This window comes from Camellia sinensis, chromosome 15 (assembly GCF_055761805.1).
Source record: "Camellia sinensis isolate YWXY chromosome 15, ASM5576180v1, whole genome shotgun sequence".
NCBI classification, from domain to species: Eukaryota; Viridiplantae; Streptophyta; class Magnoliopsida; order Ericales; family Theaceae; genus Camellia; species Camellia sinensis.
The window spans coordinates 41187561-41205273 of NC_138975.1; the positions used below are offsets into that span (position 1 = coordinate 41187561).

Below are 17713 nucleotides of genomic sequence, written 5' to 3' on the forward strand. Positions count from 1 at the left end.
TGAATACTTTCATCCTATGAATACTTAAACTTCCATCAGATTTTAGATTTGGATTTTAGATTTTTCAAACTTTCTATTGTTTTTTCAATGTGTTAGGTTAGTTGTAGGTTTCTTTATCAGTTTAAATATTTAAAATTTCATCAAATTTTTAAACTTTCATCCCATAAATATGTCGAGTATTCCACCACAAATCGGCCCATAAATTAGTAGTTTCATCATATTTTTATCAACCCATAAATCAATAGTTTGTACCAAAAAAGTTTGATGGGTTGAGATTTCTGAAATTTGAAATGGATTTGATGGGTTTTATTCGCAGAAATCTGCAGAAATTTGAAGTCGTTTCGCTTGAGACATCATCCCGAGAACAAGTTTTCCGGCTTCAGTGCTTTCCGGCACATCCCCGTGAGTTTACTCTCTCTCTCTCCTAGAAATGTTTATAGATATATGAATCTATAAACATATGAATTTGTGAGCAGAAATGGTATGCTCTTTCTGTGTCTCTCTCTTATTTTGCTTTCTATGGATATCTATGAAAAGCCATGAAATTATTGTTGTATTTTTGTTATCAAAATCAGACCAAATTGAATAAAAGATTCTGTCATGAATACTTTCATCCCATGAATACTTAAACTTCCATCAAATTTTAGATTTTAGATTTTAAATTTAGATTTTAGATTTTTCAAACTTTCCATTGTTTTTTCAATATGTTGGGTTAGTTTTTTTTTTCAATGTGTTGGGTTAGTCCATCATAAATCAGATTTTTAAGGCAACTAACTATCAAGTATTCCAAAAATGGCATTAGATTTTTATCAGCCCATAAATCAGTAGTTTGTACCAAAAAAATTATGTCCTGTTTGGTTGGTGAGAAAGTGTGGGAAATTGTAAAGAAAGTGAAATTTGGGTTTCCTTCGGCTAATAATTGGTTACTATGTTTAGTTGCTCTGAAAGTTGGGATTGCGTTTACTTTGAGTCTTATGGGTAGCCTTTTGATAATGAAAAGCTTTGGACTCATCAAGGAAACTAACTATTAGAGTGTTGACGATCTTAATTGAATTGGGTTGTTGGACTATTTGTCAATCTGTTCAATTTTTAGGTATTTTTCTTAATTGACTTGGGTTATTTGTTCGATTTGTTCTTAATTGACTTGGGTTATTTTTAGGTATTTACATTGTTCTGAAACACACAAGTTTGGTTCAACTTGATGCCATTTTAGTTTATGATATCCTCTTTCTGTAGTTTTGATTTTTAGTTTTATATTGTGGAGAAATTGTATCATTTTTTTTATTGTTTTTGGATTAAATGGAATTGTATCTCTTTCAATAAGCCTATGTTCTTTTGTCTAATCTTTTGTGATTATTTAGTAGTAAGTGTTGAACCCAAGAATTTTAGTTTTATGATTTGGGTTTGGTGTGATTTTAGGGAGAGGATCTGGGTGTGATGTTTTTACTGGGGCATTTTTTAAGTGGTTCTTTTGGGACTCTTTTTAGGTTGCCAAGTTGCAAAAGTCACCTGCAGTTTGGCCCTCATTTTGATTTTTGTTTTTCTAAATCGTAAATCAAAACACCTAGAATATATTGGAATCATGTTGTTGTACAGTTTATACATAACCCATTTGGTTTAGCCAATATCTATTGGTCCAATTTGAGTTAGAATTTGGTTGAATTGAGCCAAATGTTTTAAAATGGCTAACTTGGAAACACTCACAAGTCTACTATGGTTAACACTCTGGTTCTCTCTTTCATTTATTCATCTAATATCTACATTTGTATCATTTGGTGGTAATATTTGCTATGGAGTTTTGTAGGTATTCTAGGTGATTCTCAATCATTTTGATTCTCTATCATTTGTATCATTTGTGTTTTTCTATATGTTCAAGAAACCGATATGGGTTTGTGATTCTCTATCATTTGTATCAGTTATTCATCTAATATCTACATTTGTGTTTCTTTTATCTAATCTTTTGTGATTATTTGGCGATCAAAATAGATGTGTGTGTGTTATATTTTCTGTAGTCAATTTCTTAGTCTCTACCATTTCTATATCCAAAAACTAATTTCTTTTTTTGTTTCTCTAAAAAAATAAAAAATTAAATGATGAGCTTATCTGAGATTCTACTATTCTCTCTCTTACCCAATTCGAAAACAACCTCTCCAGAACAGAATGATTATGTAGTTTTATCTGTTTGGTATATTTCCACTTTTTTTTTTTTTTTTCTCCTATTCAAATTTTGTTTTTTGTTTGGTCCAAGTGTGATATACCTTAAGGCACGGGTTATATTCTAATTCTAACGATAGCCAAATTTTTGTTTGGCCCAGGAGTGATATATCTTTAAGTTTGTTGGTGGAATTGAGGTCTTGATCATCATTTCTGTTGGTGGAATTTATCTTGCAATTTATGTGTTAAGCTTTATTAATCTGGGTTTGAGTTGTTTGAAGTGTGATAAAATTACCGGTTTTATTTGTGCATATCAGCTCCAATTTTGTCATTTTTGTTGCATTTGTGTTTGTGTTCATAAAAATTAATTCAAAAACTTGGCAGAAAGGTTTATGTTTATTTATGTGTGTGAGAATATGTATTTTATCTTTCAAGTTTTATTTTTCCCTTTTTTGATAAATTTCTTGACCCACAACAATGGTGGAAACAGTGTTAGAGAATACCCTAAAAGTTCCATGGTCATCTTCTCCATTTATTCATCAGATTCAAAGCTCACAGACCCGTAGGACTAAATGAGGGGTGGATTTTGCGAAGGTACTCTCAGCTTTTTAAATTTTTTTATTTTATTTTTTATTTTTACATAGCCGTATTGTTTTTTTTTTTGGATAGAGGATATTCACTCTCTTTAGCTATATTGCTAGATGGATGTTGTTGTAGTCCTTGCTTTATTGTTCCAGTCCCTTGATCTAATTTCATGGTGTGTTCATCTGAGCAAACCAAATGGATAGTTGGAGTTTTGTTTTTTTTTTTGTTTTTTTTATCAGTTGTTCATAGCATTTTAGTGCCCAACGTTAACTCATTACAGTCTTTGGGGGAGAGAGATTGAGGTAATAGAGAAGAGGAGAAAGAGTGGGTGAGAAAATTGAGAGATTGTAATTTGGAGAAGTGCAATTTATCTTGGGAAGATTTTTTTTATTAAAAATATAAAAAATGCTACATATTCTTAAAAAAAATACAACTTTATAACTCTCACTCACCTATGATTGGTTCAGGAAGGAAAGAAAAAAAATAAAAATATATGATTGGTTTACATCATTTTAGGAGTCATGGAGGTTCCTAATTTTGGAGATTCCTGAAATTTATTTAAGTTACTAATAAATTGGTGTTTCATTTAAGTTTCATGTCTTTATTTAGGAATTTTTCTCCGAATTCATTACCTACTCTTTGGAAAAAAAAAAACAAAAAACAAAAAATTTGAATACATTCTTCTCTAATTTTGATTTATATTTTAATCTCATAATTGATTATACCGTGCCAAAAGGCACGGACATACGCTAGTATATATATATATGCCGAGATAGAGAGAATCAAAAAATCAAGATCTATTCAACACTGACCTAGAAAACATGTGAGACTCCTCTGCCTCGACTCCAGCCCCAACCAAACTCTCCCTAACCGCACGCACTGTAAACTCCTCTTCCAATGCATCACCAACTTCGTCTCCATGGATCTCATGGCCAACACTCTTCTCTCCGCCGGCGCATTTCCAGCTATGATACACTCGCTTCATGAGATTCCCGACTTCACCCGACGCTCTCTTTGTAAACGTCGGTACTCTCCCCGCCGAGTGGTTGCCGACGATGAAATCGGCGGCGCAGTCGGGTAAGCCTTTCCGATCTATATGGAAGGGCAGTCACCTCCTCCGTGACTGACTTTTTCGGCGGTGGCGCACGGCGGAGGAAGAGATCATGCGCCATAGAAGGCCGGAGCCGCCGCTGTTCGTCGGCGCGATCTTAGATCTCAGATCTGGATCTCAGTCTGTTCATTGGCCTCCTCACTGCTGTCATCGGCCTACGGGTTCACCGCATCCTAGATCGGCTTCACCGCGCTCCGCTGGCGCCGGTCGTCAGTGATGCTCATGAGAGCGAGAATAGAGAGACACAGTTGAAGGAGAGGAGACCCAACAGAGAGAGACAGAGAGACGGGTTTAAGAAAAGTCTACCCCACGACCCCTTTTGCCTTTTTATTGGTAAAAAATAAAAAAATAAAAATTTTTTATTCTTTTATTTTCTTCTCCGCCACTCACCAACCCCACGTGTGTGTGGGGAGGAGTAGTGGGGATGAGAATATGAGGGGGTCTTAATTACGGCTGTGAATTTAAATAGGAGGTGTGGTTTTAAATATATGGGTAAGTTAGAGTAAGGGGTTGTTTATGATATCTTAAATAAGTGTATTTTTTGTCTTTTTAAATTAAAAAGTTGAGAGAAAAATATAGATGTTTTGATTAATTTTTTAATATTTTTTATAAAAAAAATGTGTATTAAAAAATTATATAAATAAGTATGTAGAAGAAGTTATCGATTCGGCCGTACATATTGGGCAGGCTGATGGGTTGGTATGAGATGGAAAATGATTGCCTACTTTTCGAGTTTGAATTGGATGGTGTTGTTCGGCTTATGAAAGTCCACCACAGGTCCCATTTTGCTAATCGGAACCGTACAATGTGTAGAATTCGTCAAGTACTATATGCTTGTAAAAAATCACGTTGGTTGGATATTCATAACTAATCTGATCGTGTTAGTTTTTCTTGACTGTTAACTATAACACCATCCTTTTTTTATACAAAAAATTGATTTGATCATGTAATTAGCGATTTTCGATCAACGTGATTTTTATAAAGTATATAGTTCTGGATGAGTTTTACATATTAACGGTTCGGATTATCAAAACGGGACCCGTGATGGCCCCCATGAGCCCAATATTTCCATCAAACTTAGTAATTTTATATATGTAATTCTTTTTTTTCCCCTCACCATACGAAAGGGTCAATTCAACCTCGAAAATTGTATAAAGTTTATTTAATTAAAATATTATGTATATTAATTTTTTAATATTTTTAATTTGTAAATAGTGATAACTTTTTACTTTTTTTATAACGTTTTGACTTTTTAACTTTTTTGAAACACTTCAAACCACGCCTAAATTACAAATACACAAGCTCTGTTTAAAATATAAATTGTTCTTATGGTTTGAAATATTATAAATATTTTTTTATTAAAATTTTTTATTTAATTAAAAAATAAAATTTATAATTGTTTTTTTATATAATAATAAAATTACATAAATTATTAATTAAAATATATTTTTAACATCACTAAAAATAATTAATTGACTTGATAATTTATTAATAAAATGAGTGATTTTTTATTAAATTAAAAATCTTAAGGAATGAAATGTAATTTTTAAAATTTTAAGGGCGATTCATATTTTAATCAAATCTTGAAGATTTATTTATAGTTTACTCATTTAGTTATTATGCAAAAGTATATCTTTATGAATATAATAGGGCTTAGATTTTTGGATTAAAGAAATTTGGATTTTGATCATTAGACAGAGCGCCCATAAAAAATAAAATAAAAATAAAAAATAAAAAATTTAATTTTCATAAAATTAAATTTAAAAAATTAAAACCAAATACAATAATTACTCAGGTACAACTTCAGTGGTACCAAAGTAAAAATTTGAACAGAAAATTTTCTAATATTTTTGGATTATTTTAAAAAGTTAATTAAAAGTTAATTTTTAAATTTTTTTATATCACATTACTCATTTTTTTAATTATATATTTTTTAAAAAAATTAAAAAATTAATCTAATCTATTTCTCAAAATAAATTTGTTGTGAAATTTTAAAATAGGTGTGGGCATAGGCAGCAATTTGGAAGTTTAAATAACGTGGCAGATACACCATAAGTCTTGAGAACAATTTGTAACGGAATTACATATTTAAATATAATTATATTAAAATATTGATGGTTGAATATGTTAAAATAATCTAAACTATTAAATTAACTTATATGTATATATATATATATATATTCTGTCTTTCTATGTATTCCGAGAGGAGTTATTGATTGGTTTTGGAGTACTGCTGAGTAATTTGGAAAGATTAATTTTTTAATTTTTTTTAAATATTTTAGCTTTTTTGGATCACATTGTTTCTCTATTATTTTATACATGTTAATGTATATTATCCCTTATACTTATCTCTATCTCTATCTCTTTGTATCTCTATCTCTATCTCCTTGTATCTCTATGTTCTTCTATACTTATTTAGGTTTCTTTTCAGTCTATATATTCAGACTTCTCCTATTGTATTCATTCATTCAATTCAATATAATACAGATACACAGTTTTCCTTTTTCTATCAACCATTCTAACATGGTATCAAAACTCTAAGTTCTACACTTATAGCCCTTTTCTTTTCTCTTTGTGCATAGTCCCGTACACAGTGGCACTACAACATTCATTCCATCACCCATACACTTTATTATCTCTGTTCCAGCATTGCTTCATCGTTATTTTCATCCAAATATTTTTCCCTTACCACCAAATTGATCGGAATCTCTTCACGGTTCCAATGACACCGACCACGTCACCAAAAAATTAGCCACGCACCCTCACACACAACTTTTGTGATCGGCGCGTCTCCGCCTTCCGCGCCTCACGCGCCATTCAGTTGCTTGCTCACGTCATCACCTGACATCAACCCTGCGCCTGCGTGCACTGTTCCTACCGTTGTACGCCGTACGTACGTCGTTCTGCTATTGTACGCCCACGTGCGCCAATCTGCTGTTGTGCGCCGCGTGCCCTTTCTGCTATTGTGCGCCACGCCTTAGCCGTGCTAACGTGAGTCGCGCCTCTGCTGACATTAGTTTCCCTCTTGTTGACGTCAGCCCTACACCCTATTTGGCCAAAATTTAATTTTTGGCTTGTTTCGCTTATTTTTTGCACATTTTCTGATCATTTTGGCCTGGTTTCCACCTATTTTCTACATTCCGGGTTCACTAGGGCACTTTGTTTGATCCAGTTCTACTCCGTAGCCACTGGTTCTCCTTTGTGATTCATTATTTAATCACCTTATGACTCGTTCAGACAGTTATCCTTAGCACGGTCGTTATTCTGGACCCTCTACAATATACAGCCGATATCAACCTTTAGCACATCTTGCATCTACTACAATTGCCTCTGGTTCATCATCCATTGTTACCCCATCATCACCCTACATTTTTCAGGACATTGAAGCTATTGTCAAAAAGGTTATTTCTATCTCTGGTACACCCTCAACTGTCGTCTTAGTTACTCCAGGTACCTCTTCTTGGTATTTTGATTCCGCTTTCTCTTCTATTACATCTTCTTTTACGTTACCTGTTATTCACACTGCTGATGGCTCTCCAATGCATGTTAGTCATATAGGTCATATATCCACCTCTACTGTTTCTCTACTCTACATTTATCTAATCCTCAATCTTACACCTAATCTTATTTCAATTGGTCAACTCTGTGATCTTGGTCTCACTGTTCTCTTTTCTCCAATTGGTTGTGTTGTGCAAAATCCGAAGACAGGACAGACTCTTGGGATCGGTCGTAGACATGATCGTCTATATGAGCTCATCCATCTTCGCATTCCCCCCTCCAGTCCTTCCACTGTCCAGACTGCTACTCCTACTACTCCTAGTTCGCCTCTTGCTTTATGGTATTCTCGATTAGGTCATGTTTCCTTTGGTCGTTTACGATCTCTAGTTTCCAGTGGTCAGTTAGGTCATGTTCCAAATGATAAAGTAGATTGTCTATCTTGTCAACTCACAAAACAATCTGCTTTACCATTTCCATCCAGTACCTCTATGTCTCATGCACATTTTGATCTCATACACTCTAATGTTTGGGGACCGGCACCTAATACCACTATGGGGGGATCTAAATACTTTGTCATTTTTGTAAATGATTTCACTCGTTTTACCTGGTTATTTTTTATGAAGTCTCACTTTGAGTTACCACAAATATACTATTATTTCTCACAAATGGTCAAAACTTAGTTTTCTTCCACCATCAAAGTTTTCCGTGCTGATAATGCCCAAGAACACAAAGAAACAAATTATTTGAGATTCCTTCATCAAAATGGCACACTTTCTCACTATTCTTGTCCTGGTAGGTCCCAACAAAATGGTCGTGCTGAGTGTAAACATCGTTTTCTTTTAGATACTGTTTGTGCTCTTTTAATTTCCTCTTCTTGTCTTAAGTGCTTCTAGGGGAAAGCCGCTCTCACAGTTGCCTATATTATCAACCGTGTTCCTTCTCCTACCATCAATAATCATACCCCATATAAGCGCTTATATGGCCAACCTCCTGTCTCTTCTCGTCTCCGTGTGTTTGGATGTGCTTGTTTTGTCCTCCTTCCACCACATGAGCATTCCAAATTAGAACCTTGAGCCCATCTGTGTTGCTTCTTGGGGTATGAGATTGAACATAAAGGCTATCGCTGTTAGGATCCTATTTCTCAATGTCTTCGTGTCTCTCGTCATGTGGTATTTTAGGAAGACAGGATGTTCTCTTCTATATCTAAGTTTCATCTGTCCACTTCTCCCACGACATCATTCTTCACAGATCCTTCTCTTTTGTTTGATGAGCTTGATACAGACACTACTTCTGCCATGTTACCTCTGGCCTATCCTGAGGATCCTGCTCCGTCTCCTAGTCCTATTGATACTTCACTTCCTAATCCTGCTCCTAGTCCTGCCATGCTGCCTCCAGCCCATCCTGAGGCGCCTACTCCTACTCTACCTCTTGGTTCTGCTTTTGAGATACCTCTTCGTCATTCTACTCGAGTAATACAACCTTCTGTCCTTCTCCGTGATTTCATTGTTGGTTTTACTGCATTTTCCTTTCATGAACCTATTTCCTATCGCAAGGCTTGTTCTAACCCTCTTTAGCAGCAAGCTATAACTGATGAACTACACGCTTTTGATAAAACTCATACTTGGGATGTAGTTGATCTTCCTCCTAGCCAAAGTATTGTTAGTTGCAAATGGGTTTACAAGCTCAAGACTCATTCTGATAGTTCTATTGAACGTTACAAAGCTTGTCTTGTTGCCCGAGGGTTTACTCAAGAATATGGGATTGACTATGAAGAAACATTTGCTCCTGTTGCCCGTCTGACTTCTGTTTGTAGCTTACTTGCCGTTGCTGCTGCTCGCCACTAGAAACTTTGTCATATGGATGTGAAGAGTGCATTTCTCAATGGCGATCTCATTGAGAAAGTTTATATGCAACCTCCACCTGGTTCCTCTATACCGCCCTCCAAAGTCTGTAAACTTCGCCGTGCTTTGTATGGTTTGAAACAAGCTCCTTGTGCTTGGTTCACCAAGTTTAGCTCCACCATTTATGATTTTGGATTCTCCTCCAGTGCTTATGATTCTGCCCTTTTTATTCGTAAGACAGAGTGTGGTACTATTCTTCTTATTCTCTATGTGGATGCAATGATCATCACTGGCGATGACACAGTGGATATCTCTAGTCTCAAACAATTTCTCAGTCTCTAGTTTGAGATGAAGGATTTGGGTCTTCTCAACTATTTTCTCGGCTTGGAAATCTCTTATGATCTGTCTGGTTACTTTCTTTCCCAAGCCAAGTATACTTCTGATCTCTTGGCTCGTGCTGGTCTCACCGATTACAAGACTGCCTCTGCTCCCGTTGATCCTCAAACTCGTCTTACACCTCTTGACGGTCACCAGTTGTCTAATGCTACTTTATATCGTCAACTAGTTGGCAGTCTTGTCTATCTCACGGTTACTCATCCAAACATTACTTATGTTGTTCATATTGTTAGTCAGTTCATGTCTGCTCTTTGCTCTCTGCATTATAATGCTCTAGTTCACATTTTACGATATCTCAAAGGCACTATGTTTCATGGTCTTCACTACTTCGCTCACTCTTCCCTACAGTTACATGCATTTTCTGATGCTAATTAGGCAGGGGACCCTACTGATCGCCGTTCTACTACAGGATTCTTCTTCTTCTTGGGTGACTCTCTCATTGCCTGGCGTAGCAAGAAGCAAACTCTTGTTGCTTGATCTAGTACTGAGGCTGAGTATCGTACTCTTGCTGACACTACTCAAGAGCTTGTGTGGCTTCACTGGCTTCTTTCTGATATGGGGGTTTCTCATTTACTACGATTAACCTCTATTACGGTAGTCAGAGTGCTATTCAGATTGCCCATAATGATGTCTTCCATGATCGCACAAAGCATATTGAGATTGATTGTCATTTCATACGACAATATGTTACTAGTGGCACTGTTCATCTTATCTTTGTTATCTCTGCCAACCAGACAGCCGACATTTTCACCAAGACTCATCCACCTGGTCGTTTCAGTGATCTAGTTTCCAAACTTAAGTTGGTTGATGCCTACCCACCTTGAGTTTGAGGGGGACTGTTAATGTATATTATTATATTATACTTATCTCTTATACTTATCTCTATCTCTATCTTTATCTCTTTGTATCTCTATCTCTATCTCCTTGTATCTCTATCTTTATCTCCATCTCCATCTTCTTGTATCTCTATCTTCTTCTATACTTATCTAGATTTCTTTTCAACCTATATATATAGGCTTCTCCTATTGTATCCATTCATTCAATTCAATATAATACTGATACACAGTTTTTCTTTTTCTATCAACTGTTTTGACAATACAAAAAAACCAAAAAATCAGTTTTTAACTAATTTCTCAAAAGTGGCACCCTAATGGTATTGTGATTAATGGAGAGGATAAGTTTAACGAATTTGTATTAAATGATTGAAAAATATAAAGGAACATGCTGAATTATGATTAATGTGAGACATGACCACATAGAGCCTCAAGACCAACTAATAATTTTTCACATTCCTATAATAATATTTGTTATGTTGTCATATTATTTAGGTTACAAAATTATTTTGTTATGTTATTGTTATAGATTATTTGTTTTGATGCTTATTAACATCTTTGTCATAAAACATTTATTAAGAAAATTCTTTTTTTGAAGTTTAGTGTTAATTCTATCAAAAATATTTTATATGAAAGAGTGTTAAATACAACTAAAAATGACGAATCACTATTATTTTGCAGTTACTATATTTTGTAACTCAAACATAAATACAAAAAATATAAATTTGTTTATTTTATTTTTTTCTTTTTATGTTGATAAAAAATGTTCGCTCGAGCAGACACTCTATTTTTAGTAACTTTTGAAGAACATTCTCATGCACATAATTTTGCTCTCATGTTCTTTTAGACATTTTTAGACATTGTTTAAGTCTTATTAAGTAAATTAAGAAGTTAGAAACCCACCTAAGAAATTGGATTACGAATTGGGAAATTATATGAATGGTATGTTTCAATATGTTTTTGTTATGTGTTTTTTGTAGGTCAGACACCCCAAAATCTAGCATTTGTTCAAACTCACTGAGTAATATTTCTATAAAGATATGTTCAATATGTATTTTAAAAATTATTGTAAGAATGCTATTTATGAAATATTATTTTATATGAATTAATGAAGATTCTTCTTGTTAAAAGTATTCGTGGCATCCTTTACTGAGACCTTGTTTGAAGGATATAATACCATGACCTTTCGATTATTAAATTTACAAAGATCTCTAATGTTAGACCCGTGTGGTCCTTTTGTTACACTTTTATGGTCCCTTTGATAGACCTTCATGATCCCTTTGCTTAAATTTAAATGGTCCTTCTGATTTAGGCATTTTGACCCCTTCGTTATACTTTCTTTTTAAATTTTGTTAATATATTAGTTTCCAATTAAAATCGTGAGTCTATCTTTGAATACACTCTAAATTTTTTTTTTTTTTTGGTAATATGCATTGAAAATTAGGTTAGGTATACTTTCAAATAGTAAAGATAATGTGTTTTTTTTTTCTTTCAAATGCATTTATAAGAAAGTGGGACGAGAATAACCATTATTGCAAAAATTTTATGATACATACTTCTTGAAAGAAGTATATTACACATTCTAATGGAATGAGATTATTGAATGCTATGAAAATTGGAATACAAAATGTGAAAATAAGAGATTCAAATTTGTGAATTAAAAGACCAACTCATCCTCAAATTATGTTATTATACCATGTAGTCTGTGTGCACTCATTACATTATTCATATTTAAAATGTGTAAGGGTAAAATTATAATTGAACATAAGGTGCCATTTAAAGTGAACTAATATTGTTGTTCGTCCCTTTATAAGAGGACTGTTATTTGCCCTGACTTTTTTACATTGGCCTCCCATTTCTTTGAACTCCTATCCAGAAAAATGAGTTTCTCCATTTTCTCTTTGAATCCTTACCTTAATACCAACTATACCCCTATATGTTCTGTTCAAAAATAAATAAATAAAGAGTATTATCAAATTCCCTCTCCCTAGATTTGATACAGTTTTTGATTTCGAACTGGTTTCAGTAAACAATTAAAAACAAGATCAAAACACCACGACAATCAACCGCCCACAATCAAAATCAAATTCAAAAAACAAAATTAAAAATAAAAAGAGAGAGAGAGAGAGAGAGAGATCACACCCACCAAATCCACGACAACGAAATAGAGAATAAGGTGATAATGCCGAAAGCGCACACATACACACACACACAGATCAGAGGTGGTGGTTTGATCTCGATCATGGTATGTTCATGTAATAACCCTCATCGCTGCTTACCGATAAACACTGATTACCGTTAAACTGAACTGATTATGACTGATAATTGAACTGAATGAAATACTGAACTGACTGACTGAAAACTGGAACTGAATTGACTGAGTATGTGTGTTAATCTATATTCTATCTGTTTGATTGATTATTTATCTGTTCACGTTTTATATTTAAACTGCTAATTGAAGGCCTTATCGGCGGCCAAACCGGGAATTGATTGATGTTTTATGATCCTCATAATTAATGTGATTTTACGGTGTAATTATCTGAAAACTGATTAGGTATGATTAAATTAGATTAAATATTGACCAATTGCAGAGTTTGACTCATTTACAACTTTGCCCTTGAGTGGGCCACTATCTATACACCTTTGAGCTACACCACACTTGAATCAAAACATTTCCTCAGCCTTGTTTGAACTCCTGCCGACCTTGAGAGTGAGGAAGGGAGGGTAGTGAATTCAACATAGAGATTTGGCTTGAATCTTGAGGAATTGATAGCTTAAGTGCTTAATTGAGCCTCTAGACTTGCATTCAAGGAACCTAGGTATGAATTTCATCTTTTTGATTTTGTCTTTAAGTTGATTCATGCATGGTTCATGTCTAATTGTAGAGCTAAGTCATGAATTGGTTCATTAATGGTGAATTGAAGCTCATTTCATGCATGCATGTTTGAATTGTTGAGTTGTGAGTTGATTTCATGGTAAAATGGTACATGCATGTCCATAACCTTGTAATGGTCCATGTTTTCAACCTGTTTTTGGATCAATCGGCTCCTTTAGAGCATCAAATTGAACTTTGAAGTTGTTTAAAATTCATGCATGTTTGCATGTTCTTATTGTTCTTGATATTGATTTGAAATTGAGTTTGAATTAAACACCCTTGGGCTTTGATTTCTCAAATTGAGCTTTGAACCATGTTATTCTATGTGTTTGCAAATGTTTTATGGAAATTCAGCCCAAGAGGTCGAGTTTTTAGTTGTTAAAACTTGGTTTTTGGCTTGGAGGTGCAATCTGGAATTCCCAGATTTTGCACTTCCGCTCGAGCGGGGACTAGTGACGCTCGAGCGTGGAATCCGAGCATCCAGTATTTTGTCTGCACTGTTTTACAGTCCGCTCGAGCGGAGGATTGGGCGCTCGAGCGGAGGCATGTGTCTCACGATCGAGCAGGCGTCGAGCATCCGTCGAGCGGAGATTTCACCCATCCAATACTTTTACAGTACGCTCGAGCGGGAAAGTTGACGCTCGAACGTGTACCTTTGTTGCATGTCCGCTCGAGCAGGTAAACCTGCGCTCGAGCGGGACTCTGTTTTTCTGAAACTTCTGAAATTGCTTTTTAAGTATATCTTTGCATCCTCATCCCATTCTAGGCATTCTTAGGCCTAGTTTAAGGCATCTTATTGAGGATATAGATGTAGAACACACCGAGGCATTTAGGGATTAAGTTACTATCTTTCCCAGCTGTGTAGCTTAGTGTGTTCAATCTGTTAACTGTGTAGGGTTGGCGACTGGGGAGACACGCTCTAGCATACTGTAGCCCAGAACTCTGTGAGTAACGATTGTGTAAAGATATGTTCACAAATGATTATCTTCTGAACAACTGAACTGTACTGTTTTCTGAACTGATTACTGTTAACTGAATGAATGTATGTCCTATATTCTGAACTGTATTGTGGCATCCTTAGCACCTACTGTTTACTGTTACTGTGACAGAATTCTCTGTTAGTTCCCTCGTTGGAACAACTACTGTTTACTGACTGATGGCCATCATTACTGTTCGGTCTTTTAAGACCTACTGCTTACTGTACTGTTATGCTAATGGGTGTACCACATATGACTGTACTGACTGAACAACTGAAATACTGTTTAATTGAACTGTTTTCATACTGTAAGGACATTCATTCTTAACCCCTTTACGCATTATGTTATTCACTGGGCTTTAGCTCACTGCACATATATATATATGTAGGTGTACAGGCACCAGACCGCGGCTAGGAGCGTCAGGGTTACTCCAGTTTTGTCAAGCCAGCCTATGTGCCTCACTGCGAGGTTCCGAGCCTATCATGTTAAGGCTTATGGGTGTTTTACAATTCCCCCTTCTGTACTGTCTTACTGTTTTGTATAGACCGAATGCTTACTGTACTGTGATGTAAGGGAGGGAGTCCCTAGTCTAAATGATTGTGCATTTTGTATATACTGTGCATACTGTTCTGTACTGATTATGTATATATGTATGAAAGTCTTTTTGCATGCAGACTATCACAGCTCATTGGACATTGTTTCTTTACTGTTTTGGCTTCCGCCAGGCCCTGTACTCTGTTTTACTATTCTACTGTTCAGCAGGCCTTTGGTAATCTCGGATTACTGGCCGATTTCGGTGCTAAACCCATAAGGCCGGGTTTGGGTCGTGACAGTTCATAGGTCTCAATCTCTATATGGCTCATCGATCTTGGAGGTAGAAATAGGAGTAGTGGAGGTTATGGAGCAAAATAAGGGTTTGGTTTGAAGTTGTTGGTTGATGGGTAACGAAGGCAATGGATCTATGTGGACCTATATGGATCTATGTCGAATCTAACTCAGATCTCAGCCTATTGTTGTCAGATTCAACAACTATCCTCCTTCTCGTTCTCTCTTTGAGAGTCCAACATTTGATTCGATCCACATCTTTCATTAACATCATAACTATAATAAGTTATAGAGAGAAAATATGGAGGGGATGATAGAAAGAAACAAATAGAAGAAAAAGAAAGGGTGAGAGAGGGGGCTGAGACGATGGTGAGGATTTCTCCAATTGAGTCGTGATCGCCATTGTCGAAGACGATGAAGAGAACGATTGTGAACCTGTCATGACCTAAACCTGCCCCTAAAGATTTAGGACATAACTGGCTAATAATCATGGGATTACCTACGGCCTCAGACAGAATTTCAAAATATAGTTAACATATGGGACTTGTAGCGGAAAAAAATTATGAAATATGTCCATTGAGCTGTGCATACGTGCCATGAACAGGAACATACATGTTATATCCCACATCACACTTCATGTCATATATCACAACATTTAATAACATTCATTATATATATAACCCAAGAGTAAAACTTATAACATAATAAACTATATAAAACTAAAGTTTCTTGAGCTTGTCATGATAAAAGCCAAGGCCTTGACACGGAGGCGTATCTTGGGTGGCTTCACAAAAGGCTGACACTCCAAAAGGCTTTGTACTGAACTTCCTGATGTTCACTTACATATATATAAATAAACGGAGTGAGCTGGAAGCCCAATGAGTAATCTCAATGTAAGGAGTTAAATGAATGAGTTTCATAACTTAATCAAAACAATATAACTTATTGATACATATAAGTCTGGTTCCAAATCACATTAAAGCTTGTTTCAAATCACATAGTATCAAATATTGCTTATCAAACCTTTCATAACTCCAAGTCGTAGCGAAGTAGCTGAAGGCCTTATATTAATTTGCTGAATTTAACAGAACATTCATATAGAATGGCTTCATTTGAAACACCCATATTAGTGCAGAATATCATTTAGATTACAGAACATCACATTGATGGCTCATTCAGAACATCATATTGATGGCTTATACAGAATGCAAAACATCACTTGGATGACTTATATAGAACATCGCATTTGATGGCTTATATAGAACATCATATTGATGGCTCACACAGAACCTCGTATTGATGGTTTATACATAACGATTACTATTAAAGTTATACAGAACAATCATTAAAGATTGACATCATACAAAATGTTTATAACGAATCATTAGTTTGTACAGAACGTCCAAGACGGGTCATAGACAAACAACGGTTACCGAGAGTCAATGTGCATTTTCCAATTCATCATAATCGATGTTTAAAAAGAAAACTCATTCATTGTTTAAAAAGAAAACTCATTCATTCTTATCAACATAATCCTTCAAACTCCTGCCATATTGTATTCATTCCGTTCAGAAACTTGTCATATCATATTCATTTTGAAGATTCAAAACATACTTAGCCATATCAGAGAACTCTTGTCAAGCACATGCCTTATACCAACATAAGTTTCATAAATCATCACAAAGGAACGCTAATTTCAAAGTACTTCATATGAAAATACCGTTACAAAGATATTATTCACAGTGCGTTTGGTCTTACGGTGTTGCCTCAGGCACACGACCTACACAAAACATGTCACACACATATTCGATAAATAGTTTGATCATTTCGTACACTTTTCTTTTAGTGATCACAACCTTTTTCAATGGTTTCTAATTATCATTTCATACACCGGAGGGTTTACATAAGGTTAGGAATGCGTTCGGGAGGTCGGGGAGGTTAACATGAGAAAACAAAATTTTTCTCCCCCACTGGCCGCTCGTGCAGCTGGTCCAACTGCTCGAGCGGTCAGGTTCCGCTCATACAGAGGTGGTGGTCGCTCAAGCGTGCAAAATGGTTCCCCCTGATTTGGTCCATACTTTGCTCGTACAGAGTTCGCAGCCGCACGAACGGTCTAGCCAGTTCCAGACAGTCCGAAAATGAAGTTTTGAAGCCAAGTTCCCAAACTCAATTTCAAGCCCAAATTCATGCAAAACTAACTCAAAACTTGATATACTAACATGATTTAAGTATAATTTCAATTCAAACACATCAATCTTACTTCAATGTCAAAATCAAAATCTTATTTTTTTCTATATATATACAAAACCTCACGATCAAGTTCAAAATATATATATACACATGGATGATCCTTACACAAATGCTTGTTGTATGGACAATTTAGGGTTTATTTCATGCATTAATCACAAGCTCCAACTCAAATCAAACAAAGTTGAAGAGATTAAGGTCCAATTTCTTGAATTTAGCTCAAACAATTACATAACTCAAAACCCTAGCTTATTTAAGTGTTTGATCTACACATCCCTTCTTAATTTCATGTAATAGATGAGTCATCTACAAAGATAATAGTTGAATTCACATACCTTAGCTCAAATCCTTGAATTTCCTCTTGAGCCCTT

At 35.2% G+C, this 17713-nt stretch overlaps 1 protein-coding gene across 21 annotated transcripts in view; it reads right to left on the reverse strand.

The window, feature by feature from the left end:
* Nucleotides 1-4150, reverse strand: part of LOC114323885 (uncharacterized) — a 35620-nt gene extending 31470 nt beyond the window's left edge. For 12 of the 21 annotated variants that reach the window (XR_014357371.1, XR_014357370.1, XR_014357372.1 and 9 more), the window contains exon 1: nt 3552-4150. Coding sequence is in view for 8 of the 21 variants with exons in the window: in XM_082910359.1 (XP_082766485.1) it covers nt 3552-3724 (173 nt within the window). In the remaining 13 variants the exon portion in view is untranslated. The remainder of the gene's footprint in view (nt 1-3551) is intronic. The other 9 variants (XM_082910363.1, XM_082910362.1, XM_082910361.1 and 6 more) reach the window with 4 other exon arrangements.
* Nucleotides 4151-17713: the final 13563 nt, after the last annotated feature.